The sequence below is a fragment of the Hydra vulgaris genome, chromosome 08 (genome assembly GCF_038396675.1).
Source record: "Hydra vulgaris chromosome 08, alternate assembly HydraT2T_AEP".
NCBI classification, from domain to species: domain Eukaryota; kingdom Metazoa; phylum Cnidaria; class Hydrozoa; order Anthoathecata; family Hydridae; genus Hydra; species Hydra vulgaris.
In genome coordinates, this window is record NC_088927.1 from 64235001 (window position 1) to 64254457 (window position 19457).

At 29.2% G+C, this 19457-nt stretch overlaps 1 protein-coding gene across 8 annotated transcripts in view; it reads right to left on the bottom strand.

The window, feature by feature from the left end:
* LOC100205608 (polycystin-1-like protein 2) overlaps positions 1 to 10455 on the bottom strand; it is a 125778-nt gene extending 115323 nt beyond the window's left edge. For all 8 annotated transcript variants that reach the window (XR_010640299.1, XR_010640298.1, XR_010640297.1 and 5 more), the window contains exon 1: positions 10362 to 10455. Coding sequence is in view for 5 of the 8 variants with exons in the window: in XM_065804157.1 (XP_065660229.1) it covers positions 10362 to 10364 (3 nt within the window). In the remaining 3 variants the exon portion in view is untranslated. The remainder of the gene's footprint in view (positions 1 to 10361) is intronic.
* Positions 10456 to 19457: the final 9002 nt, after the last annotated feature.

Consider the following 19457-nt stretch of genomic DNA (forward strand, 5'->3'; position numbering starts at 1 on the left):
AAGTTAAAAGTAATTAAAAGTGACGTATATGTTGGCGTAAGAATCACTTTTTTCCTTCCGCTCTTCCCAAAGCCAACAAACTATAGATCTATACATATATATATATATATATATATATATATATATATATATATATATATATATATATATATATATAGAGCCCTGAGATGTTGTCCGATAGTTTTTTCGATATTGTGTTGACAAAAAGTAAAAATTAAAATGCAAGAGCGGAATTTTTTTTTTTTAATAATGATAGACTGCCTGCCCCAACCAAACCCTCAGTCGATGTAGCAGCACTCCCTTGCGGGTCAGGCTATTTGTCAGTCGATGTAGCAGCACTCCCTTGCGAGTCAGGCTATTTGTCAGTCGATGTAGCAGCACTCCCTTGCGAGTCAGGCTATTTGTCAGTCGATGTAGCAGCACTCCCTTGCGAGTCAGGCTATAAGATAGTCGATGTAGCAACACTCCGCGCATGATTTACAGTAAAAAAAATAAAAATAAAAACATTTTATTAAAAAAAATAAAAATAAAAACATTTTATTAAAAAAAATAAAAATAAAAACATTGTTTATATTGTTAAAAACATTCAAAATGTTATAAAAACATTCAGAATGTTTTTAAAAACATTCTGGTCAATTAAATTAGCGTTTTTGTGGTTTTTTTAAAAAACGATTAATTTGTAATTAAATTAATGGTTTTTACTTTCGTCCAACACGGAAATGTTGGACGAAAGTCAAAAGTAATTAAAAGTGACGTATGTGTTGGCGTAAGAATCACTTTTTTCCTTCCGCTCTTCCTAAAGCCAACAAACTATAGAACTATATATATATATATATATATATATATATATATATATATATATATATATATATATATATATATATATATATATATATATATATATATAACTGAAAGTAGAAATATATTACTGCTTATTTTTTGAGAACATTGAGCACTCTTTTTGTAGAATACATAAGCATATTTGACAATAAGTTGAACGTGTTAGTGTATTAAATCCAACCCTAAGCCAAAATGTTTCAGGTTTTATGAAGTAAATTACTTTTATCTGTCAATGTAAATTTATCAAAAACACTTGAAAAGGCAAGTAAAAATATGTAAAGGCAATACCATTTCTAAATACAACATATATATATATATATATATATATATATATATATATATATATATATATATACATATATATATATATATATATATATATATTTTTTTTTTTTTTTTTTTTTTTCAGAATGTTTTGGTTTTTGTAACCAAGTTTTATTTCTTTTTTTTTTTATAAAATTGTTCATTTTTAGTTTCATTAGACTCTTAAGTGTTCTAATTTTCATATTGTGTTTTCTTTTTCTGCCCACTACTAACTCTTATTCTAAACTAACATTAACATTCTGTATTAGCTCCTAGTACAGTAAATACAAATGCAGCAAGCATTTCTAGTTGCTGAAGCTTTACTAATGCACTGGTACTGTTTATACCTTCCTAAGTAGTTTTCCATCTAAAAATTATAGAACAGGAATTTTATACAGATTCAGCTTCAAAATCCTCCAAAATAATATCTAAACCAGTTTTAATGAAGCAATAAGAGTCATAAATGAAGAGTCTTAGCATAATAATTATTAAAATAGATTTGCAATAAACATTTTCAAGTTTTATTATTAATAAAATTTGACTTGATTATACTAAGTTTTCAATATTATACTTTCTATCATTACCATTATTTTATTTTTTTTATTCTTGTTGTTATTATCATTATTATTATTGTTATTGGTATCATTAATATTTACTTTATATTAGTTTAAAACTATTTGTAAATACTGTCAATTGTAAGACCCTGGTCAGAAATATATGATTGATTATTTTATAAAAATTGACTAATAAAAATTAATTATGGTACATATGGTATAAAATTCACTACAATTTTATAAATTTGTCTATGAGAAATCACTGACAATGTGATTGACACATACATGTGATAGACACTGACAGTGACAAATCTATGAGAATAATGAGAATTGACAATGTCAGAGAGAAAAGAATCCTAATATTTTAAATTTTAGTTTTCAAATGAATCAATAATTAAATAAATCAGTTTTTTTATTAACTGGTTCTATGGTTTAATCCATTAAATTCGCCAGGGCAATTTAATAAATTGACTCGTTACACTTTTTTTTGTTTTTATTTACTTTAGTCTACACTTTTTTTGTATTTTATTCACTTTTGTCTACTTTGCAATTTATTAAATTGACTCGTTACACTTTTCTTTGTATTTTATTTACTTTTGTCATTCAAAAATATTTCACTAAAAGAACCTTTTGAACTAAAGTTATAACCTAAAAAAAGATTATCAAAAAGCATATGGAATACTAATTTTGACATGATAACATTCCAATATACAGACTAAGCCGAATTTGTTTTGAAAAATAAAGCATTTAATAAAATATGAATTTTTTGTATTATTTGTTATGGTTACCAAAATAAAATGGTCAAAATGGTTACGAAAATAAAATGGTTACAAAAAAAAAAAATGGTACTAAATCAAAAAGTAAAAAGACGAAGGTTAAAAATAATACTATGGTCTAGGGATTGCGGCTGATATTTCAGCTCTATCTTGAAGCTGACGCTGATTCTGATTGGGTCAGTTGAATAATTTTGATAACTGATAGTAAGAGAAAAGAATAGTGGCCGAGGAAGAATTACACTGCAATTTCTGGAGGTATTAAATTATATTTAAAAAAACTATGTAAGAAATTATTTGTTAAAAATCTAACTTCTTCAATGTTGTTTAAAAAGTATGCTGCCTCAGTTGGAGTACTTGAGCACGGTTGGTTAGCTAACATATTGCATATTGTAATTTAATAACAACTAAAGCATATGATGATGATAACCAACCATTAAAGGAAAGTTTGTGCCTTAATTCATAGCTTTGTAGCATCAAGTCAGTTAAATTATTAAAAAATTTGCAAATATTATACCACCGAAAAAAAAAGCTGTTACTGTAATTCAAAATATACTAACTCGATGGTGGTCAACTTATTCTATGGTCTAAACATGTACAACATCCTTTAAAACAAACTTAAGAGTTTTTGCTTAAAAGTTTTATTATTTGCTCTATACCATTAGTAATATCAGACAAAATTTAATGATTAAAGAAGTGGTTTAGAAAGCATAAAAAAAAGGAGGAGCAAAAAGAAAAGTCTTTTTATTTATAAAAAGGATGATTGTTATACAAAAAGGCGAATTTTGAGTTTTCCAAGCAACACCGACTCATGCCGGCCACCTTTCCCCCCCCCCCCCATCCTTCCATTCCCAACCCTCCCCTCCCCTTCTCCTCCCCCCGTCCTCCTCTTCCTTGCTACGCCACTAGTTGCTATAATTGATATTTAAACAAAGATAAAGATAATCTTACGATACGAAATTGTCATTTATAGATATTCACAAACTTATTGAACTTTGTTTAAGTAAATGTTATTTTTTGTGAAATAATAAAACACATATTTTGAAAAATTCTAATCCGATTGGTTTGTCCATTAGGGCTATTATGTTGTAAGTCTATCTATAATTTTCCGAATTTAATGCTATTGAAGAAGCTTTAAGCTTTAATACTACGCCAATAACGTTTAAAAGGTACGTTGATGATAGTCACGCTCAATTTTCTAATATTAACAACGCAAAATTCTTTTCAATTCTAAATTCTTAGATGTTTTAAATTTACAAAATACAGCTATTTAGCATACTATTGAATACCGAAATTCTGGAAATCAACTCAATTTTCTAGACGTTTGTATTTCCACCAATCAATTTCTTCATAAATACGGGTTTTTAATATATCGTAAGCAGGCAATAATTAATGCATTAATTAAATCGCATTCTTTAATTTCACCTAATATATGTAAATATTCCGAATGAAATTAGGCAAAAAATAACTCAAGATGGTTTATTAATCGAAAATAATCGTAGTCAGTGGTACGATAATGGTAGCAACATGGCCGGAAAATATAAAGGTGTACAGACAATATTTTTAAGAGAAAACCCTTTTGCACGATATATCCCTTGCTGTGCACACAGCTTAAATTTAGTTGGAGTACATGCCGTATCATTTTTGGAACTATTCAGCCTCTCTATAATTTTTCTCACTTTCTACAAGTTGTTGGAATAAGATTACATCTGTAAGCAGAGTCAGTCTTAAAATGGCTACTGATACGAAGTGGTATTGGAAATTTAATGCAGTTAATGCTGTAAAAAAATAAAATTTCGTATCTATAATTAGTGCAAAAGAAAATTCAAAATGATCGCTCTGTTAGAGATGCCTTTCTGTTCGAGATATTTATCTAAATCGTTGTACAAGTTTATTGCATTTTTACATGTATGACATTTTAATTAGAATAATATAAACTGACATAAAAGCATAGCGAAACATGCAATGCATCTCGGAAAGTAGTTATAAACCAACAGTTTATTTGCAGGAAGCCGATAAGGCTTCAACACAAGCTGTAGAGGAGTTTATAAGTGAAAAATAACTAAAGTAACAGAGATAACTTTGATGTCTTAACTCGTTTCTTTGGAATAAAAGGATAAGTTTGGTTATTCAAATCAATTAAATAAATTAGAAGAAAGTTATTTGTAAGTACACAGCTTACACACGGGAGAGATAGTATGATGGAACCCGTGTATAAAAGATGGAATGTAAGGCTTTCTTACGAAGATTGTTGAAAAGCAATTCTCAAAAAGTTTTTAAAACCTAACTTTTGAGATGAAAATAAATCTAACTTTTATGATGAAATACAAATGGTATTCTGAGAATAATGGGCATTAGCGTAAGTCTGACGCTAAGGTATTGTTTGACGCAGTCAGGCAATACCTTTTTGCTATGACAAATAAGACGTTTGTTATGCAGAGTTATTCATGTAAAAAAGGTGTTAAAAATTATTTTCAAATACAAGTAGCAGCTTTACAAAAAGGAGAAAAACTTGGAGTTAAGTGCGGCTCGACTAGAAACCAATAAGAAGAATTAAAAGTTTAAACACCATTCTGAATCTAGAACAATGTAAAGGAGACATACTTTTAGCAGTGAGACGGAAGACATTAGTCCAAGGACCATCACAAAAAAAGATATCACTAATCCTCAAGTAGTTTTGTAGTAGGATGAGTCTAATATAAAATATGAATGAGAAAAAAGTTTTAGTCAGGTCATAGCATAATCTGAATCACCTAAAAATAAGATCATGAAAACCTAGCACAAACTAGGGTCTGAGGTGACACACGTATTAAGTAATTTGATATATAATTAAAATCTGTCGATAAACGAGCTGCAAAGTTATTTAACTGAATCATAGATTGAAAATACATTAATATTAAGCTTTAGGCCAACACGTTGAGTATTACTAGAGCCAATCCATTTAGTGTGATGAACTTTAAATTCGCTTATAACAATAATACTTACTTAAAGATAATGAAATATAGTGTGGTCAACTTGATCCAAAATAACATTGAAAAGACAGTAGTCTTAGAAAGAAGGAGAAAATTAAAAAACAAAAAGAAAATGAAAGAGGTGATAAATCAAGTCTAAAAAATCAAGTAAAGAAATGCTAAACAAAAGCACATATGAAAAAAGAAAATCAATTAATTAGATGCTTGGCGATTGGAGCTTTTGTAGACGATTAGATCAAGTTCAAAGTTTAATGAGAGACTATTTAATTGAAAACGATGAAACGTGTTGGTTCAAAAATGAAACGCTTTGATCGCAAATGGTGCAAAGGATTTATGAAAAAAGCTATAAAAATTGAATCTTTGAGAACAGGGTTATGCACATCTGAAATTATTGCCCGTTATTTTGATGTTTAAAAAAAGAATTTAATTTAGCAAAAAGAGGATTTAGTAAAACCTTTTAGTAAAACATCATGCATTTGTGGAACTGTGATGAAACTGGTTTCAATGGTGACAAAGACGATGCAAAAGTAATTACCAGAAGAGGTTGTTGTTGGTGCGGTAGAGGTGTAGTAGTAGAGCGCTCGCTTTATTAGCGAGAGGTTCCGAGTTCGATCCCCACCACGTCCCTGGTAGTACCTCGCTCAACTTGTTTCTCCATGTAGCGACCTTGTTCGTCAAGGTTTGTGTTTCGGAGTTATAGAGTTGAGAGAGGGTTATAACCACAAGTAGCCTCCTCATCTGTTGTGGTCTTCTTGGCCTTGGGTAGGTTAATTACAAAAAAATAAAAAAGGTGCAAAGAGTCCATTGGTATTAACTGGTGTAGCCTAAAAGTGTAAAGAAAATAATATAATACTGATTTGTGTCCTACCCATTCATCTCGCTCTTTCCATTAAATCAAGAAAATTCGAAAAATCAAAATTACAAATTTGTCAAATTTTTAATAACACTTAATAATATCACTAGCAGTTACAAAATTACCACGCAGCCCAAGTTTTTTTGCTTTTGAACTGCTCAACAAACACAAACCTTTATTTCGCCTGCAACTTCAACTTCAATTCCAACTTTAAATTTAACATCTCAAGAAGAATTGGTGACTTGTGTAAAAATCAGTCTTGAAAAAGCTCTCTTGAAGCAATTTCAAATCCAAAATGCTTACAAGTATCCTGCAAAAAAAGCCAGAAATCTCAGAACAGTCGCTGGTCAAGCTTTTACAGAAGAATCATGGTTAAACCAGTTAAGAGAAGAAGAGAAGAAGAAGATGCAAAGCTATTAAAACGAACATATGTTGAAATTGCAGTAGCAGAAGTAGAAATTCCTGCCAAGAAAGCCAAAAAAAAAAGTACAAAAAGTGCCCAAACTTTTTTGAAAATGAAAAACCAGAGATGCAAGTTCTATGAAAAACTTGTGAAAAATCAAGTTGCAGTTCATGGCTTTGTGAACCTTGTCTCTCAAAAAGATATATAAAGGCGAAGAACTCTTTTGTACGAAAAGTTGCAAAACCTAGTTTACAAATTTTTTATTTTCAAGCTCAAGCTTGCTCATGGTTTTTTTATTTACTTTTTTCTAGTTTTTCCTGTTTGTTTTATTATAAGGATAATATTATTATGTGTATATTTTAAAATTAAAAATAAAAATATTGAATTTATTAATTTATCAATGTTTTTGCTCATATAATTTGAAACTGCCCGCTTTTAGGGACAATTTTCCAAAAAGCGGACACTTTTAAAAAAATAAAATCTTATTTTCCATAAAAACTTAAAATTATCTTTTTTTTTTTTACACTGCAGAATTGCTTTAATAAACAACTATATTCCAGAAAAAATATCCTACAAATTCTCAATATTAAAAATGTTATCTAGCTTTTATATTACGCGATTACGTTATATTGAAAGCAGATCCGGACCATAAGCATTAGACAGTTTTTTTATTTATCTCTACTATTAAACAGTTAGCTACTATTACATGGTTTTAGTTACTATTAGACAGCTACTACTTAACGACAGTTCTATAACTATGTGACTATAGCCACCTATTATTATGGCAATGTGTATATACATATTGCGAGTTTCTAGTTAGTAATATTACAACAATATGTTGGTAACTTCATATCGTAGCTTGCCAAAACATAACTATAAATCTATAGGTTGTCGATATTGCTAGTTAAAAAAATTTGATGATTTGTTGTATTTTAATATGAATTTATTATTAATACTTTTTTTATTGCCGTAATTCTGAATAATCTCAAATATTCGATTTGGCATACATTCCGAATGTTTTCAGAGATAGCAAGAGATATATTCTTCAAAACATGTACAATTGCTTTTTTCAATTTATCGACATTTGTATATGATTTCCCTTCTGCATAAACACGTCCTGCTAAGATGCCTCATACATTTTCGATAGGATTTAAATTGAGTGAGAACGCTAGTTATTCCAATAATAGAATTTCGCTGGTGAATCATGGGATATTTGACTTTGCACTATAAATTTGAGCATTTTCTTGCTGGAAAAAAAAATTCATGTTTCCAAATTTTCGTAAAATATCCTTCATATGATCACTTATTTCTATATACTTCAGCTTTTAATTTAGTAGTTAAAAGCTAATCGTTCTATCTATATAATAACCGAACACACCCCAAATCATTACTCCTCTTTTTCTAATGTAATAGTTGAAGCCATTCGTACCATTAAGATTGAATTTTTTCATCGGACCACACAACTTTTTATTATTTATTTTTCCAAGTCAAATGGTCCTTGGTCCATTAAAGACAAATGTGTTTGTGCGCTTCAATTAGTTCTGGAGATGTGCGTTTTTTTTCATTTCTGAAAATTCCTGACTTGTTTATGATTCATCGTCCATCTTGAGCATTTCAATCCCAAATCAGCGCCATTTTGGATTGTGACTGTGCTGTTACTAGCGGCATGCACAATTCGTCGTTGTTGGCTAGCTGTAAGCATCGGTCTTTGATTACTTCAATGCTTTGTACAATTACTGGTTGGTTCGTTTACGAAATTATTGATCAAACATGATGAGCGTCTCAGCCTGCAAGCAATTGTTCTGTTTGATAAACGCAATGACCTCTAGGCTTCAATTTTGCTTTTTACTTCGTTAGAGAGTGTAATTCCTCTTGAAATTCGTTAAAATGTATTGGATTGAAACAAGAAAGCCCTAAAATTCCAACCACCCCCTCCTTCCTGCCCCAAACGTAAAAGCAAAAAAATGATAAACTATTTTTTGTACTTTTCTTAACTAGATTTATATTCATCGATAAATTTTAATTTTATAGTTTATAAAATTATGACCACATAAAGTTTGAACCTCCCTCAATTTGAGGGGGTTACAGTCTCCAATTATTGCAATCTTTTGCAAACCATCTTTATACGACATAAGTATAAACATATAAATTTTTGGAGTTTGCTCCATGTCTGAAAGTTATCTCAAAGACCAAAAATAGCAATTTCCACCCCTGAACTGAATATGTATCACAAAATATGCTTTATTCCATAAAAAATCACAAGAAAAAAATCTCTCTTTAAATTTACCTAATATCATTTGAAAAAATGAGTCTTTTCATCAATAAGATTCATTAAAATATATTATTAGAAATTCTTATTGATAAAAGCTTATCTTGACATCCCCACATAAATTATGTCCAATCAAAACATAATAACATTATTGGTTTTATGTATCGTCTTTGCCTATAAATAACTTGAGACAGTCTGAAATTAATATATTTTGGCTTACTACACTGATATTAATATGCTTTCGTTTATTACATTTACTATTCTACATTAATGTGGGCTAAAAAGTAACAAAACTTAAAAAAAATCTCTGCAAGAGCATGGATGTAGACTTATACGCTTATACGTAATAAAAATATGAACACGCAAACCGTTAATGAAACGCATTATAATAATATATATAATGAAAACAAATATTTATCAACAATGAATTTTTATGTATAAATACAATAACAGCTTTATTCCAGAAAACTTTAATAACACATTTATAAAAAGTGTTAACAAAAGTATTCTCAAAAATAAGTTAATGAAAGTCTTATAAATTGCAAAAAATTAAAGTATTCTGAATATGTATGATATTCCATATTCAGAAGGCCAAAACTTTTAAACACTTTTCAAAAACTTAAATGTGGTAATGTTGTTAAATTCCATCAAGTTTGTAATAAAAAATTAAGTTTTTAAAATAGATAAATAACTATTTCTAAATGAAGATCAAAATCCATATGTTAGTTTTTATTTGTCTTTTTTTAAATAGTTGATTTTTTTTTTAAATGAGTATATATCCTTAAACTTATTTAAAAAAATCAAGTTAGTTGAGAACATTTCTAAATCTTTTACGCATAAAGTAAAGGTGTGATTTTGTTTCGCAAATAATATATGTATGTATATATATATAAAGTATATATATATACATAAAGTATATATATATATATATATATATATATATATATATATATATATATATATATAAAATATATATATATATAAAATATATATATATATAAAATATATATATATATATATATATGTGTATATATATATATATATATATATATATATATATATATATATATATATATATATATATATATATATATATATATATATATATACATGAAGCGTTTCTTAAATTAGAAATTAGAAAATCAGAGGTCATAATTACAGACGCTTTCAAATTAAATCTTTATCTTTAATTAATGTAATAACGCTGAGTTTTCTACATTTTCATTTCTTCTTAACTCGCAACAGTATAATCATAATCTGATAAATAAAAATTGTCTAAGCTATAATCTGTAATAAATGTTATAGTTTGAACACTCCTGCAACTATAAATTCAGAATCGTCATTCAGAAGTCATACTTTATACTTAAAATAACAAGTAATAAAGTTTATATTACCATGATTTATTTGATCTGCTTTTTTTTCTCTTGATATTGGTGTTCTTTTATTTTTAATTTTTTTTTTCCTATCTGACATATATTTCTTGTTTTCAATTCAAAAAAAATGATTCATTTGATATATTGAATATTAGCACATGTTCTTTTGAGATTTGTTGAGACCTTTTATTTTTAATACAATGAAGCAATTTGTACCCTTTATTATTTTTTGTTTTTATTTGGTTTTGTATAGATACATATACATGCACAAAAAAAAACAAAAAAACAAAAAAACAACAACAAAGACAACTAATGTTTAAATGTTATTTAAATAATATTAAATTATATATTAAAAATTATTTTATTTTCTCAAACCGTATGCAGAGCCGGCGCGAGTAGGTGTCACGTGTAAAGGGGGCAGGGGGGAACATTAGAATTTTTGTCGAACAAAAAAATAATCCCCTTGTTTTTTAAAATTTACTAACTGACATGTCTAAAAGGGTAAAATTTGCTAACTAAATGAACGAAAAATTCATTGATGGATTGATGGAGAGGTGAGGGGGGCCGTATAAATGGATATATATATATATATATATATATATATATATATATATATATATATATATATATATATATATATATATCATTACGTAATACTTTTATATAATCTTTTAAAATGTTATATAAAGTAAATTTTTTTCTTTATATTTCTGCAATATATTATTAGTTTTGATGATATACAACATTTACACTAGAAATACATTCAAGGGCGCATTCAATTTTAATGAGAAATTATTAAACATTTTTAAGATATGTGTGAGCTTTGTCTAAAAATATAATATGCACAAGTTTGTCTGTTGGATAAAAGTTTTAAACCTAGCGTTTGATATAATCTTTAGAGTTTAATTTTACGAAGGACCAGCAAGGTCTTGAAGTCTTTTTTAGCACGGAGTGCTTATGCTAAAAACATTGATAAAAATTTGAACATTTGCACAGTATGATTTAGCAGAAACAAAATATTCTATAGCGCGAACCCCACAAAACTTAAAGGTATCATTGGCACTGAAAGATAGTTTTCTTTCGGATTTTTCTGCTATATTAAATCTTGGACGCCTTTGTATATTTTGACTTAATTAAAGACATTATTGTATAATTGACCTCAATAACTATTTTAGTCAAGTCCACAGCCTTCTATAATAACAGGCCTTGACATCGCGCAAAAAACCGTAAAAACTGAAGGCCGATTTAACTTTTACTACTTTTATTAATATGTTTTTTATACTAGGTAGGGTGGAACGGTAGTCTTTGTTTTATAATAAAAATCTCTAATTAAGACGGACATATAAATCGAAAACTAAAAAATTGTTACATGATAATTATATTATTCAAATTTCAAATTTTATTAAGAATACTAATGTAATATTAAATAATATCAATAACAAGCAGAACCATAACAATGTTTATATACAGAAACATAACTAAAAAAAAAGGTAGTAATGAAAATCACCAACAAAAATCGATATCAACAGATTAATATTTACAAACTAATAAATATTAAGAGATATAAAAGCTACATAGGAAATAAAAAACATAAGAAAATACTAAAACAAATTACAAAACTAATTTTCACATAAATTATGATAGCTTTAGTATTTTTGTTTGAGATTCTTTGCTACTGCTGGGAGTGATGATTAGTGCGCAATTTTTAGCAAAATATTTGAATACATTTTGCATTGATTTTTTTTTTTTGTGACTTTAAATTTATAATTAGGTGCTATGAACTGAAACTGAGTAACACAAAATGTTCTGCATAAAGGACCAGTAGCACCTTGAAAAATATATATATATATATTGACCATTGGACTAGAGTATGAGAAAGAATTTCAAGTCCGCCTCTGTTTAGGCTATTGAGATGATTTCCATTTATAATAATTGATAGTGTCATCATAAATTTTTATAACACTTTTTTGCACATAACCAAAGTTTCTAGGATGTCAAATAAGCCATAAAATGTATGGGCTATTGCATTGCTGGTATCTGCGGTAGTGGTGTAGTGGTAAAGCGCTTGCTTTATAAGCGAGAGGTTCCTAGTTCGATCCCCACCACGTCCCTGGTAGTACCGCGCTCAACTTATTTCTCCGCGCAGCGGCATTATTCGTCAAGGTTCGTGTTTCGGAGTTTTAGAGTTGAGAGAGGGTTATAACCACTATTAAGTAGCCTCCTCATCTGTAGTGGCATTCTCGGCCTTGGGAAAGTGAATAACAAAAAAAAAAAAAAAAAAAAAACTGTAAAAAGTTTAAATCAATTTCTTGTCGTTTTAGTTTAATGCGATCAATCAAAACTTGCTCTGTTGAAGCTTGCGAATCTCCCTCGTAAACCTTCTGTGCCAAATGTCCCCAAAAATTTTCAATTCGTCGTGCTTGAGGCACATTTGGGGGATTGGACTCTTTATCAACGTAATAGACATATTGGTCCATCCAATTTAGAGAATCTTTAGAATAATGAGAACTTGCTAAATCTGGCCAAAATAAATAGTTAAAGTCTCCATGATACTTGTGAATAAATGGAAGAAGTCGTTTTTCTAAACATTCATTAATATAGATTGATGAATTGATCGCTACAGCCTTGGAAGTACGAAACAATGGCTCGGACATACCACGGTCAGATATGGCTCTCTACATTAATAATTTTTTTGGAAATTTCTCTTTTTCTATAAAACGAGCACTTTCTGGGCATGTCTTTTTGTTGTTTGTGTAGTATCCAGAATTTCCAGGCATGTTGTCCCCTGCAAAACAAAAGTATTTTTCGTCATCGATGACTAGAAGCGGTTTTGTGTTATAGAGTTGGTTAACTAGTTTCCTGCTTCTTTTCTTTGCATTTATTTGTTGTTCTATAGTGTATTTTGGAGTCTTTTCACGTTTTCTATATTTAATATTCATTATTTTTAACTGACGACAAATTGCTGATTGATTTACACCGAATTTAATACCTATTTTTCTCTGACTGACCCCTTTTCGATTGTTGACAAGTCTCGTTAATTCGGCTTTCTTTTCTCTAGTCCAGGATGTCGGACGACCAGGGTACTTTCTATCAGAAAACGATTGAACAGTTTCAAGTCTTTTTAGGTTATCATATATTGTACTTCGAGCAAATCCTTCCTTTTCAAAATGATTTACGATTTTTTTTATTTTTTATATTAGGTTTATTTACAAAAAACATTTTTAGTCGCTTTCGAAAAGATTCTCGTTCAGCTGCATTTAACTTCATTTTAAATAATTGTGTTTCAAATAATAAAGTTTATATTTCATTGAACGTTTATGCCTACGCATAAACCACAAAAACTAATTATTATGCTCAAATAATGAAATTAGGATTTTTCCGATAACTTCCGCATCACCCGTTATTATCAATATTATTTATTGTATCAACAATATGTTGATATTGAGCAAAATAAAATTCAGAGGAAAGATTTGCAACTGGTTGAGCTCTACATATAAATTCTGGACCTCCAAAAAGACATTTAATCATAAATGATAAAATTGTTTTAGCTAACTTTTCCGGGTAGTTTACTGACATACCAAACAAAGCACCTCTTTTGTAAATTAATTAAGCTTTTACATAAACCTCATTAATTAGAAGTATGGAAGTTCTTTTCGATAAATTTAAATTCATAAAAATACTATTCATGAAATTTAGGTCCTCCATTGAGCTTATTTTTAAAGTCAATTGTGTTAAAGTCCGTATACTTGGCAAACTGTAGTCAATACACAAACGATCATATAAACTTCGTCGCATAGCAAAATACTCAAATGCTCTACATATAATGTCTGGAGTATATAAAACTTCACCTGCATTAACTTTCCTCATAGCATTAGGGTGCTCGAATAGAATATTTGACTGATTCAAACTTTTTTTGTTTTAAAAAAATCTTCAAATAAAGCTGATTTTTTTTTTCTTTTTTAGTTTTAATTTGTATACAGTTAGAGAATATTACAAGTTGGCCATTATGGTAAGCTACAAATGAATAACACTGGTCAACAATGAATTTGCACCGGCTTTAATTTTAGGCTTACTAGATGTAGTTTTTCACGCTGATTCCAAATCTGTGTTTAGTTTTTTTTCCAGCACGTCTGAATCTTGAGATAATTGTATGTGTGTTTTTTGCACTAATATATAGTTTAAGTTAGAAATATACTAATGTTTCTTTATTTTCAGGGTAATTATTTCAATAAAATTAACTTATATAATCCCTAAAAATTGTAAAAATTCACAAGACGCCTTTTGCTACATTTGTGGGCAATTTTCATTGTCAGGGCAGCGAAAGAAAATCACTCCAGAAATCTTGAAAATTTACAAGCTGTTTTTCGGTTGTCCTTTGGGAGATCAAGATAAAACTTGGGCACTACATGTGGCTTGTTATAGTTGTTGCAGCTTATTACGAGATTGGATTAACAAAAGAAGGTCTTCATTTTGATTTGCTATACCGATGATTTGGAGGGAACCAAAAGATCATTACAATGACTGCTAATTTTGGGCTTATAATACTGCTGGATTTTCGTCGAAAAATAAGCGCCAAATTGTGTACCCGAATTTGGATTCGGCCATGAGGCCTGTTCCTCATGACAACATCCTGCTCATTCCAGTACCATCAGCTGATGGATTAGACTCTGTTGAAGACGAATGTGTTGTTGATGTTAACGTCAAGATGCAGCTGATGTTGACTTTGATCCAGATATTGACGGCAAAGAACCCAAAGTTTTCACACAAGGTGAACTGAATGATTTAATGAGAGACTTGTCCCTTTCCAAGGAAAAAGCTGAACTTTTGGCGTCAAGACTGAAAGAAAAGAAGTTGTTAGCAGTTGGTGTCAAAGTATCCCATTTTTGAAAACGCAACAACAATTTATCTAGGTTTTCCATCATTAATGGACCCTTGTGCGACTGTAATAATGCCAAAAGTCTTTTCAAAAATTTATCCCAAGTGCATTCACCTCGTGATTGGCGCTTCTTCATTGATTCATCCAAGAGGAGTTTGAAGGCCATGTTGTTGCATATTGGTAATCAGAAGCCATGTATTCCAATCGCTCATTCCGTACACTTGAATGAAACTCACGAAAATATGAAAATATTACTACACGCTATTAATTACAAAACTCATCAGTGGAACATTTGTGGTGATTTGAAAGTGATTGGTATGTTAATGGGTATGCAAACAGGGTGGTTGAAGTGTTTTGGTACTTAGGAAATCTTACCTTCAAAAACTACTTTTGAAAAAACGTGTCCCGCGGCAAGTTTTTTTTATCAAGAGTGGTCTTAAGACATGAAAATTATATAAAAGAAGCCATTTAAAAAATTCTACTTTCTATATATGGTTGGAAAGGAGTTGAGTCAAACTAATTGATGCAAAAAATCTCAAGCTTCTAGCTTTATTATAAAAAAGATAAAAGAGAGTAAAATTCATGAAAATTAGGTGTTTTTTGCCAAAAATCAAGTTTATCGTTGCGCTCTGGAATCGCAACGATTGGAATGTGAAATGTTTCAAAATCTGGCCAATGCAGTCGACATACTGTTGTATAGTCTGAAAACAATAAAATCTTTTCTTGGGTTAGCATCACTCTATCTCTTTCTCTCCTTTGGATTCTTCGGGAATTTCTAAATTTATATTTTTGTTGTAATTGAGTGATAGTTCGAGTTGCAAAGATGTGCTCAGCATTTCAAAGGCATCTTGATTATTAAGATATATTAGCGTTAGTTCAACAACATTATTAAATTAAAATGTTAACTTACGTCTTGAAGTTGCGCAATCTAACTTATAAACCATTTAAATTTTAAAGGTTTATTAAAAAAGCGCAAACGCAAACTTTCGTCTAAAGTTAAAAGATGAAAATGTAAACACAGAAGTTCAGCTAAACAACTTATTATGTTATGTCAAGGTCTTTTATTATAGAAAGCCGTGGTCAAGTCCATTTTTATGTAGAACAGCAAGGATTATATTTCATAGGATTCTTTCTTCTTCACTATCTATTCTCGTTTTAAAAACCGGTACTGTTGCTCACACAAATATTAAAGAAAGCAGATCTAGTTACATCAACCATAATTCATTCAATGAAATTGCATCATTTTGCTGTATTCTTCCTTTATGCTCTAAAATTTTTTGTTCATCTAGTTTCTTTTCTCGCGCATTAATGACTTGGTATTCTCTCCCATTTCCACGTTTTCCTGACGTAAACATCGTACAGTCTTCTGTCAACCGTTTTCTTACGCTCTAGCAACATTCTTTGTTTTCCTGTAACTCGCAACTTAAATAGTGGTTACTTACATGTTGATAATGGTTTGTATAAAATTAAACTAAAAAAAAGTATGATGGAAATAAATTAGTATAAGATAAAATTAAAAAATAAAATCTGTTTTTTTCGGTACGGCTAAGTCACTCCGAATAAAAACATTATTGAATAAACTTATTAAGAGTATATAAGAGCTCGTGTACGCTCAGCAACTTTTGAATTTCCAGCAAAGTAATTTGCTAGTATCTTATTACGTTTGGAATTTGGAATTAGAGAAAGTGTTTTTCAAGTATATCGTCATTTATTTTGGATTTTTTGTCACAAGTAATTCAGTAGCAGAAAAGTTTCGCTCAGACTAAACCCTTGTTGGAGAGATACTCCAGTGCATTAAATAAAAGTTCAAGATTAGCATTTATCATTCCAGTTATTTTTACAGACCAACATTTCTTCTGGAACAAACTTGACTTTTATTCTTGAATTGTGGCGCTATTTTTTTGCCCGAATGCTTAATTGCATCCTCGAGTTCATCTTTAAGTGAATATGGATTTAAGATTTGCTAAGCCACACACTTTTTAAATGAATTCTTAGTCATCTGGATTTGTTGATAAAAGCCTAGATAGCAAATTTTTGTCAAAAATTTGCTGTCTAGGCTTTTTTATGGTCATTTCTCACACTAGCTGCATACTTATTAACTGATTGGATGGGTTGCTTGTGATTTTTCGGAAAATCATAACCTCTAACCGACATTGCAGATCAAATAAAATAGCTGTTAACAATGGCGTAAAAATTGAACCCATGCTGTAAGTCTTGAAATCACTTCTTCAAATTGTTGTTTTGGGAAAAAAGTTAAAATCTTAGGCTTTTTGATTCTGTTTCAGCTTTTGTTGTCAATTTTTCCTGTGTAAAGTAAAAAACCACTATTTACCGACATAACTTTACATATTTACCGACATAATTTTACCAGTAAATTGGTAAAATAATTTTACTGATTTACAGGTGAATAATCCTATTTATAACCAAAACCGTTGATTAAACCACAATTAAGAAAGACTTTATAGACTGCTATAAATGATGATGTCTCCTACCGGTGTTTTTACTTTGTGAATTAATTCAATTATAAAATATATGAATTAATTTATAAAACAGCAAAAACCGTCTAGAAATATGATCATGAAAATTTGTAATGTAAAAAAATTGTATTCAAAAAAAAATTTTAAACGAGCTAACAGCAATGAGGATTTTTTTGTTAGACGATTATAACTATAAATAAATTTATGATATACATTGCAGTGGCTCCTTCAGATTGAAATAATTTCAAGCTAAAAAAACTTGCGTAATTATGGTGTAATACGTTTCCAGTGAGCAAATTCAAGTTTCGCGTTTTTTTGTAAAATCAAGACTATATTTATTTAAAATAAACATTCATTTTTTCTGAGAAAAGCATTATAAAAATTTAATTATAGAGCCAAAAAATTTACTTTAGTTCAGCGATAAAATTATTTTTTTCGCTGAACTAAAGTAAAGTAGTTAGTTAAATACAGATTACTGAAATCCGCAACGCTCAGAGAAGTTCTATCGACCTCATCTAAATTACTCAGGCAGTTCTTTCATACGTGTACGAAAATTGAAGTTAGATATTTTTGTACTTTTTGATTGAAAACGATTTGAAATTGATTTGAAAACGAGTGAAAAATTGTCAGATGAAAAAGACGAGAACATTGGTTATTACGTGAGAGTTATTAAAGTTTATCCACGCATTTTTGAGTACGACTTTGTTATATTGAAGTTTTCGTATATTTAATTTAAAGCTTATTGAATTGGAATTTACATATATATTTGTATTGGGGTATTCATTGTTGTTAAAGAAACCTTCATTACATTCTCCTTGTCGTTGTAATTTTTTTTGTGTGTAAAAACCTGCAGCTAACGCACTACAGACCTAAAAAACAGTTCATCAAAAATGTAACCAACCTAAAAAACAGTTCATCAAAAATGTAACCAACCTAAAAAACAGTTCATCAAAAATGTAACCAACCTAAAAAACAGTTCATCAAAAATGTAACCAACCTAAAAAACAGTTCATCAAAAATGTAACCAACCTAAAAAACAGTTCATCAAAAATGTAACCAACCTAAAAAACAGTCCATCAAAAATGTAACCAACCTAAAAAACAGTTCATCAAAAATGTAACCAACCTAAAAAACAGTTCATCAAAAATGTAACCAACCTAAAAAACAGTTTATCAAAAATGTAACCAACCTAAAAAACAGTTGTTCCATCAAAAATGTAACCAACCTAAAAAACAGTTGTTCCATCAAAAATGTAACCAACCTAAAAAACAGTTGTTCCGTCAAAAATGTAACCAACCTAAAAAACAGTTGTTCCATCAAAAATGTAACCAACCTAAAAAACAGTTGTTCCATCAAAAATGTAACCTCTTCAAGTTTTATAAAAATTAGTTGTATGAGTGTGGTTCTAAATTAGTTATTGAAAATCCATTAGCGTAATGGATTTTTCAATGAACTGTTATGTAAAAATTGTGCGTGGAATAAAAATTTTTAGCGTTTAAAAACTTGTAAATTTATACAGAAAGGTAAAGTAATAAATGTACAAGTTGTAATGGGTTTTGGTAAAATCGCTGAGGTTATCAATCAATTAAAAAGTTTGACATCTTGATAAATGCCACCGTGCATTTCCTTTCAATGATAATTTATTTTATGTAAATTATATCAAAAAGTTGCAAATGTTTCTTGACAGAGAGCAGCTCAAGAAACTCATTGTTTAATTGCAAGAAAATGAATACTTGTGAGTCTGTAATGGACAGCCAAATATCT